General features: G+C 46.5%; 1 protein-coding gene across 1 annotated transcript in view; it reads right to left on the bottom strand.

The window, feature by feature from the left end:
• Positions 1-5,632, bottom strand: part of LOC113591853 (A disintegrin and metalloproteinase with thrombospondin motifs 9) — a 46,088-nt gene extending 40,456 nt beyond the window's left edge. The window contains exons 1-4 of the mRNA XM_035520134.1: positions 5,471-5,632; positions 4,750-5,132; positions 2,851-2,998; positions 143-450 (exon numbers count right to left, since the gene is read on the bottom strand). Coding sequence (XP_035376027.1) covers positions 143-450; positions 2,851-2,998; positions 4,750-5,132; positions 5,471-5,567 — 936 coding nt within the window. The 5' untranslated portion in view covers positions 5,568-5,632. The remainder of the gene's footprint in view (positions 1-142; positions 451-2,850; positions 2,999-4,749; positions 5,133-5,470) is intronic.
• Between the last annotated feature and the right edge of the window lie 5,998 nt (positions 5,633-11,630).

Genomic DNA, 11,630 nt, shown 5'->3' with positions numbered 1-11,630 from the left:
GTCTGGCCTCGCGGACCGCCTTGCTGAGCACACGAGCCTTTCGGGTCACATGTCTATTCCTTTTTTCCTCCACATTTCTCACGTTTGTCAGAGTTTAGCTCACGCTGTTCTCCCGTGCCGACTCAGGGCAGAGGGGACTTACGATGGACATCAGGGTGAGGATGTAGTGCTGCAGATTCTGGCCGTGGTGCACCACCATCTTGGAGTCGGCGACGACCATGACCTCCAGGAAACGTGGGTAGGAGAGAAACCGCTTGGATCTGCGATGAGATGCCGGCTCGCCGCTGCCGTTGGTCAGGTGTGGTGTGCTTTCCAACGAGGGGAGGGGCCTTGAAGGAAGCCTGGCGCTGAGAGACTCCAGGTCAGACAGGAGCATGCCTGTAGAGGCCTCGCTCTGCTCCGCCTCCCCCCGGCCATTAAGCTCCGCCCTCCCCTGGCCATTCTGCTGATCTGGCATGGAAAAACCAAAAGGCCTCAGTACTACATAATCCTGCTTGATATCACTGTGCACAAAGGCAAGACACAAATTAGATAGATATGATTAGATATGAACTGAGCTGAACTAGCAGCACAATGACTGCAGCTAGCAGTGTGAGCAGCCAATAAACAGTGTTTGTGTTTTGTGCGCTTAATCTTCCAGCGTGAACTGAAACATTCGATACATCTGGGCCTACAGAGGACTCACAACTGAGTGTTCGGCCTAAAGAATGTACATGACGCTAAACTAACGTCTGCACTCTGTTATACAAACAGTATGGCAACAAACAGCGCCAAGCAGCCTGTTGGTGCCAGATCATCTCCCCTTCACACGGCACAGAGTGTCAGCTAGTGCATACAGTGGACACAGGGATGAGATGAGAAGTGGTTTGTGCCTCGAGTGTCCACCCCATCAAGCAGCCTCTGTGTCCAGAAAAGGAGAGTGCCTGAGAGGGGTTATACAAGATAAACCTGGCAACCCACCATTAACCCAGTGATGGAGCTAAGCCTTCCTGTCTCTGAACCCAAAACAGCAAAGCCAAAAGGTCTGGATTCCACAGCACAGAGAGCAGGGAACAATAAAAAATGTTTTATTGGTACGTGAATTATGGCAATGCAACAGGGCTATCTTTTGTTTTTGGCAAAAAAAGGGGCCAAAATACACACCGTTATTGCACTGACATAAACAAGGAAGAATGAAACGATCCCTCCTGCTGAAAATCACAACAGGTCTGTCATTGAGCTCTGGTTCTTTCAATAGATAATAATCCATCAGCAAACAATTATATCAATATTATATCAATAGACAATTATATCAATAGTCAATTCTATCAATACCTTTCATCAGTAGACTTTGAAATGCTTCCACAACTTAGCTGAAGTCACCTGTGACTGAACTAATTGACTGGCCAGTCTCAGTCTGTCTGAGGTCCCACAGGTGGTGGTGTGTGTCAGAGTGGCACTCAAGTCATGCAGTTTAGAGGTCCAGATCTGCATCCAGATCTGGGGATGGATGCAGTGTTGGAAGTGCCCAAGAGTTCGGTGGCCTCTCTCGTTCTCAAAACAAGGAAGTTTTAAACAACTAACAGTCTTCCTAGATCTGGTCACCCAGCCAAACAGAGGTGAGTGAGGTGAGATGAAGCATGAATGAGATCCAGAGTTCCTCTGTGGAGATGGTAGAACCTTCCAGAAGGACAACCATCAGGGCTCTCCACCAATCAGTGGCTTTTAGTGTGGAAGCCATTCTTTAAGTTTCCTGAACAACTGTCAGAAGGAAAAACTCTCTGGTCTTCTGAAATGAAGCGTCAGCGACTGGGCCACAATTTCAGGTTTCAAGACAATGATCTGGATCACACTGCCAAGAAAACACAGGAACTGCTCTAGGAAAATTCTGTGGAAGTCCTGGAATGGCCCAGTCAGAGTCCAAACCTGAACCCAAAAGACTCCGAAAATGTCTGGGCACTAACACTCCCATCCAATCTGTCAGAGCTTTAAGAATCCTGCTCACAAGAATGGGAGAACCTTCCAACTAAACGGCGTGTCCTGCAAGAATACCCGATCCTGCCAAAGGGCTTTAAGCATTATTTCAGCTTTTAATTTGTATTACATTTACAAAGCATTCCAAAAACCAGTTTTTGCTTCCTAACTGGGGAGTAAATTATGTGTGCAGACTGATGAGAAAACAAGGAGACGAACCCATTTTAAGACCAGTCTGAAAAACCCGAAAGGCTCTAAAAACTGTCCGTAATTTCTAGAAATAATCTTAGCTCATGAGTCATTAAATATTCTGTCAGATTTAAACAAGCTCTGCTTGTTATCAAAATTGACCAAAACTGACAAGAAAATGCTACTTCATACTGTTTAGACGGCCTTATTCTTATTCCCTGTACAGTACTGAAAACTGTTTAAAAAGAGCCTGCCATTTCTGTGTACTTAAGTGTACTGCCATCGGGGACAGGTTAAGGAAAGCTGGACACATCGACTCTGTAAAAGGCTGGCTGGTGGAATCGCTTAAAAAGATGTGAGCACAATGTCTGGCATTTATGTCGAAACCAATGTGTGTCAGAAGTCATGAAAAACATGTATGTTCCCCAGACATCCCAGCAAACGTGTGTGTTTAACTCGACAGTCGTTTCGTTGGACACAGCTTCCAGGCGCACGGGTAGAATCTACAGCTCATTTGTTCTTATATTTGCGTCCGTCATCCTTCAGTCCCTCATCAGTGGTCAGTTTCTGAATATTTCTGGATTGCAGACTACTATCAACTGTGCTCACACTAAAAACATCTGTAAGATAAGATCAATAAAATGGCGGGTGTAGGTGCAAGGTAGATCTTTCCGGGGGTGGCCGGTGACCGCTGGCCTCGCTTCCTACCTGAAGCATCGGGTGAAGACGTGTCTTCTCTAGTGTCTTTCCTGTAGACCACATGAGGTTTGATGTGCTCTTCCTCGTACCGTTCTCCGTTGTAGCTGTGAAGAGGTTCCACAAAATACTCCCCTTCTGATGACCTGAAAGTGCCAAGCTAAAAGCAAAACAAGAGCTTCAAATGGAGCACACCGATGAAGGTGTGCGCGCGCATTCCGCACGCTGATGCTAATTGCCCTGATCGTTCCACTAGCCCCCCCCCAAACACACACACACAACCCCATGTAATGTAGCGATTACAAACTGCACTACATATGTTGCACGCACTTTAGCAAAAAAACATAAAACAAAACAAAAACAAATATCAGTGATGATTATTGGTAAATTGGGGTATAATGGGATGCATTTCTCTTGGAAAATGTGCTGAACTCGGCGACTCAAGCCCATTCCATCCTGAGAAGTCTGAAGCAGCCAAGCAAGTCGCTTTGATGTTTTAGGTGAGCACGTCCGTGAAACCTCACAAAACCTCCACAACACCCATTAGGCATATAGCAAACTTTGCGAGTTTGTTGACAAAACCCATATCGTCATATCTAAACGACATTTACTACAGACAAATGGTAACATCTCCTGTTTCTACAGAAGATCCCACATCTGCATGCAAGGAGTCAGTGTTATGGAAAGGAATTTCGCACGCCACCAAGAGGAGCTGCTGTGGTGCTACGTAAAAGGCATCGCCGTGTTTATCTTTTTCTGGTTTATAGGTTACGGTTTCCAAAACGCACTTGGAGAGTACGTCAAACACCACTTGTACAAGTATCTGGAAAAATAAAAACACCTCGGTGAATAATGTGTGAGGTCTTCTATCTGCACACAAGAGCTCGAGTCCGCTTCAAACTTTAAAGAGCTCGAGAAAACGCAGTCCTTGCCGCGAGGGCAGGTAATAACGGACTCTTACCGTCCATCCAAAACAGGCAATAACAGACTTTTACAGTCTGTCCAAAACAGGTAATTACGGACTTTTACTCTCCGTCCAAAACAGGTAATGATGGACCGGTACCATCTGTCCAGCACAGGCAATAACGGACTTTCACCATCCGTCCAGAACAGGTAATTACGCACTTTTACCGTTCTGCCAAAACAATTAATGCTGGACCGTTATCGTCCGTCCGGAACAGGTAATGATGCACTTTTACAGTCTGTCCAAAACAGGTAATAACGGATTTTCACCATCCGTCCAAAACAGGTAATGATGGACTTTTACCGTCCATCCAAAACAATTAATGCCGGACCATTACCGTCCATCCAGAACAGGTAATGACGCAGTTTTTCAGTCCGTCCAGAACAGGTAATGACGGACTTTTACCGTCTGTCCAGAACAGGTAGTAATGGACTTTTATCGTCCGTCCAAAACAGGCAGTGACGGGCTTTTATCGTCCGTCCAAAACAGGCAGTGACGGACTCTTACCGTCCGTCCAAAACAAATGACGTTCGCTTGCCAAATATGGGCTGGCGATGACGTCAGCAGCCTCCGCGCTGCCTCCGCGCGGCACGTCACTTTCTTCACTGCGGAGATTTACGGTAGCTATTGGTGTTAACGAAAAACCGTGTCCTTTACATAACAAAAATAAAATGAAACAAACAAGAGACAAACAAGAGCCTAATCGTTGCGGTGCAAATCAAAGGCGAAGAACAACCCTCGAAGTGAAACATTAAATTTGTGAACTTGTGGGCCATCACCTCGCGGACAGCGCCTATAAATTGATTATAAATCCACGCATATCACGGTAATCCGTTTGCACAGAGCTGCATATAGTTGTTCACATAGACAAGAAACATGGCTGTTTTCCAGTTTCTCTGAATACAAAGTTGCTGTTTTTTTGTTGTTGTTTTAAAGTTTGAACTCACCAGCCCAGAGCACAGGCTAATAATTGCAATATAGCCCTTGTCGGCGTTCACGTGTCCTTTGTAAAAGCAGTGCCGATACACCGTCTCCTCCTCCGCCGACAAATCCGTGAGGTTTCCCTCGCCTCCCGCGCCGAGTATCGTGACAGTGTAAAGTGGCGCAATAAATCCAGCCTCGAGCGTGAGGTTGAGGTGGAAGTCCTGCCCGAAGGCCGTTATCTTGTAATGCACGTGCGGAGAGGCCCAGTCGTCTGAGTCGTTACCGGTTGCTCCGGCGCTCCGCTTTTTCCGTTTGAAGTGCGCGCTCGCTGGAAGTTTGTCGCCGGCGTCGTTCACTCTGATGGGAGTTACGATCTCGTGCGCTTGAAAATTCTCGGTTGATTTGGCTGTGGAGGAGGGCCAATAGTGCACGTTCAGATAAACGACCTATAACGGTGATTGCGATCATAATACACACTGCAAACTTAATGTACTCTTTAGAATTGTAGTATTTGCCCTCCCTTTTTATATAGGTCTATTAGAAGCCGACTTTGTAATGTATAAGTCTTATCAGATATAAAACATGACATTAGCATGACAAAGTGCTTTTAATCTTTCTTGAAGGAATGCTGAGTTGTCATGATCTCCGATTCAGCCGAGAAGTCATTCATTCCCCGCGCGCCACTCCGGTATAACGGAGAGGCAGAGTGAATGACAGAGCCGCTACGGGAAAAGTTCCTCTTACCTTTTCTTGAAACTGCCGGAACCCTCCCCGTTGAAACTAGAACGCTGATGAAGTCAAGCAACACTAGAAAGCCAGGACCCCAGAGAAGAACGTGCATGGTTATCCCGTTAGGTCGAGTGCAGCACGCGCGAATAGTGTTCCAGTGCACCGTGCCGCGCTCAGTGAGGCTTTCCGACGTCTTCCAACTATCAAGTATAAGCAGGGCTGCCTGCTCCGGAGAGGTGGGTCACATATCGCGGGCGTGCGCTGGCTCGGGGAGTTCTGTCAGAGTTCTTGGCGAACGTGCATAATGTATTAAAGGGGGGGGGGGGGGGGGGGGGGGGGGGGGGGTCGAGGCGCATGCAGCTGCTATGGGCTTCGGTCCACGGTTAACTCTGCCCCAAGGCGGGATTAAGGATGGAGGCAGGATGGAGGCACACTGTGAGGAACACGCCTCTCGCGCAAGCCACTCCCGTGTTGCACTAGACGCAGCGTACTAGGCTGCAACCGGTCGAGCGTCCGACTGACACTGCTGATAACGAGGAACGTACGCGACTCGTACGGTTTATATCAGCTGATGGCTTTAAACTTCAGTTGCTTTTTTTTTTTTTTTTTTTTGGCACGTGTCGCGTCTGACGGTCTTCCATTCCGTTACACACGCACGCGCTTAGGTGCCAAGAGGTGGACAAAGTAAAGGGCAAATGGTTACGATGTGCAGACATGGGCAATCCTGCAAAGTCTGGACTTGGCAAGTGATTATAAGGGGAGGGGGTACGGGGTTGTCCACGTGGACCTTACAGAAAATGAGCTGAAAACGAACACGCGCCAGCGAACATTTGCGATTTACGTTCTTCCTCCGTAACATGTTTGATGTTCGTACCGCAGCGCCGTAAAGTACTAAAATGTTTACACATGTGAAGGCCACGGTTAATTTTCTCGCATATAAACACGCTCACAGCGCTCGAGCCGCTCTGCAGGTGCGCGACTAACAACGCCCCGCGAGCACGCTTTGATATCTGCAGTGCCTCACAGGCGCGAGAGCGCTGCACGCAGCATCAGGAACCATTCCGGAGGTCTCCGAGGAGAGGCCTGTCGCCGCTCGAAACGCGCTGCACGTCGGACGATTAAGTCAACTCTGTGCTAAACAGAACGCATCAATCCTCCTGGGTGCATATCGCCTAAGAACTGGAGTAATGCTGACTTTCTGCATTCTTCTGCATCCCAGTATAGTCCACTTTGCTGTGGAGTTTATTAACAGAACAATACTACTGTTATAGTGGACATGATGTGTCTTGGGTTGTGGAGTAATGGTGGGAGAGAAGCCCTCAACAGGCAGGAGTTGGAGGAACCTCTCAGGAGATGAAAAGGTTTTTTATATAGTGTTGAAACAATTTCTTTAGAACCTGTTGGTACTGAATGACACTTTGCCATTTGGTCTTGGGTTCTAGTCCAGATCATAGTTTTCTTCAGAAGGACAAATTCCCAAAATATTGCACATGAAATGGCCGCATTGTCATGAACAAGACTGAAACAATCAACCAAGCTATTGGGGTAGAAAATGTGTAGCAGGACATTTCTAGGTGAGCACATTATGTCTGGTGGTTTATTTTTAGGCAGATAATGTTTTCATGGCCTGAGGGTACAAGCAATATGGGTGTGTGTGTGTGTGTGTGAGTGTGTGCGCACGTGTGTGTGCGTGCAAGCATGTGTGTGCATGCGTGCATGATTGGGACAATAGAGGATAATTTTATTCCTGTTAGAGGAAAGTTTGCCTGAGAACATTGTATTGCTTGGGCACACACACACACACACACACACACACACACACACACACACACACACACACACACACAATAACTCCATATTAAAACATTTAACATATATAAAAGTTGTTTAAGTTGTTTGCTTCTGCTACTTCGGTACCATCGTCCGTGCAGCTACAGAGCAACTGATGGATGAACCATGACAGATGAAGTGGAGTCATTACATGACAGACAGGATCTGACACCTTTAATGCACTGAAAACCGATGGAAGTATTTCAGAAATGTACGGAAAAAATAAAGTTGTTAAATGAATTAGTTTAGAAGCTCTGATTACTGAGAGTCAGATGACTGGTGATATCCAGCAGTGTCCAGGTTCAGAGAAAAGCTCTATGAGCTTATTAGAAACATTAGTGTTTATTTAGGAAATGTAATACAAGACAGAAGAACGTACAAGTCTTACAGAATCATAGAGAAACTGGACTGTTTTGGGAGCAGACTGTTTTTCTATTCTGTTCCCAGACCAGGTGTTTGGGCTCTCAGGATAAAAAACACAGCTGTTGAGGGTTTTTGTCAAGAGCCACACACTTCTCCAGTCTGCTCCTTTTTATAATGGCAGTGTAATGGATTTTGACACACTGGGATCCCTCCAGATTTATGCCCAGAGATTAGGAGTGAGGAGATGCCCAGTCAGACACCGAGGAGGTCCCAGTAATCCGATAACCCTCAGACTCCAGCGTTCTGGAGTCCTCTTCCCCTGCAGAATGTTTTAGCTGCACATCTGTCTCCCTAGAAGCATGCAGCATTTCTACAAATCCCACAAACAGGAAAAAAAAAAATGTTTACATGTGCTTTAGGCTGAGCCCTGCTCGAGTGACTCACCCCATACTGGGACGAGGGAGAGACAGTCGAGGTTTGGACGGCCTGGATAACGCATACCCATCAGACCTTTTGACTGAGATGAGAGAGCAACCGGTGGTTTGGAGGTGAGGGGATGACGGGAACCAGCCCGGTTCGACCCGGCCCGGCCCGGCCTGGCGCCTTGTCTCTTTAGGAGCGTAAGGACAGCAGCCTAATGGGTCTCAGCTGGGAGAGCAACCGACAAAGATAACCTGTCACTACAGCACGGTGATCCACAGCAGCTGGTTAGAGACGGAACAAGAAAGAGTGAGAGTGGAGGAGAAAAGAGAGAGAGAAGGTCTGTAGGGGCCACCACTTTACTAAGGAGGTCTGTAGGGGCCACCACTTTACTAAGGAGGTCTGTAGGGGCCACCACTTTACTAAGGAGGTCTGTGGGGGCCACCACTTTACTAAGGAGGTCTCTAGGGGCCACCACTTTATTAAGGGGTCCTGTGGGGGCCACCACTTTACTAAGGGGTCCTGTGGGGGCCACCACTGTTCATGTACCAAAAAAACCAAACAATTTCGCCAGCATCAGTCACCAGTAATTTGTTCTCCTTAACATCGTTATCATCGCTTAACACCACACCCAAGTAAATTATAACACTATAAGAACACTGATCACTGAACTAAGGAATGCTGTGCATGCACCTATGATGAGGTATGACATGATGATGTCGACTGTGATGGTTCCTCCCCTTTCCAACACCCTGTGCACACTGGTCCCTGTATATCAGTGCCGCAGTGTTTATTTAGTGTCGGTTCCTGCTCCCCACAGACTGATCCATCTGTTATTATTAGCAGTCAGTCGGGTTTGGGGGGGGGGGGGGGGTGATAAGGGGGTGGTGTGTTAACCGTCCAGATGTTGCAGAGACGTCCTGTAGTGTGGCTCTTTTCCAAGAGATGTAATGCAAACGTAACGCAAACTCATCTAAACTGCAGTGGTGATGTGGACCGTGTCTGACTGGCAAGCATCGCATGGCGGCTGGTCGACACTCAGGTAGGGGGGCGCAGTGGCTGGGCACGTTCCTGTTGTGAGGACCAACTCACCTCCCTTATGAACGACGGGGGCAGACCTAGTTTGGTGCTCTGGGTCCAGAAGCCCAGGCTTTGGCTGTTGGGGGGGGGGGGGGGGGGGGGGTGCACATAGTGTATACAGCACCCCCTGCAGGAGTGGAGGACAAAAACAGAAAAATCTACTCTGCCATGCCAGGTAATGCAGGTACTGGGACTGGAAAGAGAAAAGGAGGGGAGAGAGAGAGAGAGAGAGAGAGGGAGAGTGAAGAAGGACATAATGCAGACTCAAAGTACGTGTGTCATACTGCACCAAGACATCTGCCTCCCTGCCTCCACACATTAAAGGATTCTGGGAATTAAGTGTCTGGGCCAAATTACAGAATCATAGCACAGCAATTCAACTGTCCACTGCATGAAGTCCACAGAGAATAACTGAGAATTACCACCTTTAGCAAGAGATGTGGAAATGGACAGGTGATGGCTGTGTTCCTCTATGGATATGTAAATATATGTGAATATTAGTGATGAATATGTAAATGCATGTGAATATTATGATGAATATGTAAATACATGTGAATATTAGTGATGGATATGTAAACACTTGTGAAGATTAGTGTATTTTGGACATCAGCCTAATTAGCTGAGTGTTTTGACAACAATGTGTGCTTCTAAGAGTGTTTTGTTTCTCTCGTGCAGCGTTTTCTCGTACAAACAGCAAAACAACAGCAGAACAACTCTGAATCCGGCTTGACTTGAGAAGAATGCCTGAGCTATAAATAACTTCTGGGATGAGATCTAACATTCAGATGTAAGATTCAGGTCTTAAGCTCCAACAGACAGACAGCGATTCTGTTCTGCCAATTATTTTAATGATACTCAAGTCTTCAACACTCAAAACTTCAAAGGGATGTCAACCAGTAAGATTTCTCTCTTTTTGACAATCAATCACAATACAAGCTGCAATAGAGGGGTGTAAGTGCAGATATACAGACAGATGGACAGACAGACGCCACTGCAGAAGTTGGACACATGACCAGTGGGAAACGTTTCTACATCACAACACAGACTGAACAAACACTCCACATTTCTTGCATTTTGGATACAAATGCAAATGTGTTTGCAGTGATAAGGTACGTTTGCACGGAGAATTCATACTGGACTTATACTGAAGGTCCAGACAGACAGTGAAGTTTGCTCTCTCTCTCTGAGTGTGTCCTTTTGTGTGTTGCCCCCATCCCTCTGACCACAGACTGCCTGGTGTATATATTGCTATTATAATAAGAAAGTACAGGAAATATCATATACCAGTGGGCTGAAATTCCTGCAGCCATATATATCCACAAATCCTCATTGTTCAGTCCGACCTGGGAATTAAACAAAATGCTATTTTAAACTTGCTTTGTTTTCTTTGTTTTGGTGAGTAAGGATGACAATGATAAAAAATAAAAGTTAATGACCCATAATCCCTTAATAACCTATAAAGGAGTCACTATAAAGACAGCACGCATCCAATTACTTCAGTTTTAATATGATACACCCAGTGTCTCTAGGAGATACACCCAGTGTCTCTAGGAGATGCATGTAATATCTCAAGGAGAAACACACAGTGTCTATATGAGAGACAGTGTCTATAGGAGATACACAATGTTTCAAGGAGAAACACACAGTGACTCTAGGAGAACGCGTGTTATTTTCAGGATGTCTGTGTGAACACAAGATCTCGGAAATGGAGTCACTGCAATCTGGAGGTCAAAGGTTAGCCTGATATGAGAGCCTGTGGGCGAGGGTTTGGGCAGAGGTCACGTAACAACTCTTGAAGAGCTTCAGAAACGTCAGTAGTCTCCTCGCAAAGAGTGTACGTCCCAATCATCCATCTGGTCTGGGAAACACAACTACGGGACGGTAGAGTGAGGCAGGAATAACGGGAATGTCCAATCCTGAAAGGAACGTCATCGCTGATGGAGAGCAGGAATAGTGTCTATGGCACCCCGGTATCTACTGCACACAAAACTGCCGTTATATTCACTCAGGAAATCAAACGAGATGGAATATGAGAAAAAGAAACTTTTTTCATATTAAAATGAAAAAAAAAGAAACATCTTTTTGGATGCAACATTTCTGAGCAGAGGTCAGCGTATGGTCGCGCAAATGATGTACTTAGAAAGTCTTCTGTGTATAAAAACGTCACTTGAAAGGGAATGACCATCAGTGACCAAGCAAGGCCACAACTCCCAAATCACACACCCGTTCACTGCTGAAGTGGCAGCGGACCGAACTGCTGTACAGCCGAGGACGTATTCCTACGTCCATCTATAGATGCAGCCTGTGTTGGAAAAGGAACCGCTCCCACTGTCGTCTTTCTGTAATTCCAACACATTCCTTTTCTCTTGCTGTCTCTCACATGTCTGCAGTGGACCAGGTTCTCTGCACAGGAACAGTCTCCATCGAGACAGCCTGGATGGTTCCGGCTTTATTTTGGGATCTTTCGCGAGCTCCTGAGGGC

The sequence above is a fragment of the Electrophorus electricus genome, chromosome 20 (assembly GCF_013358815.1).
Source record: "Electrophorus electricus isolate fEleEle1 chromosome 20, fEleEle1.pri, whole genome shotgun sequence".
NCBI classification, from domain to species: domain Eukaryota; kingdom Metazoa; phylum Chordata; class Actinopteri; order Gymnotiformes; family Gymnotidae; genus Electrophorus; species Electrophorus electricus.
The sequence above is the reverse complement of the archived record's forward strand: the minus strand, read 5'-3'. Positions and strand labels throughout refer to the sequence as shown.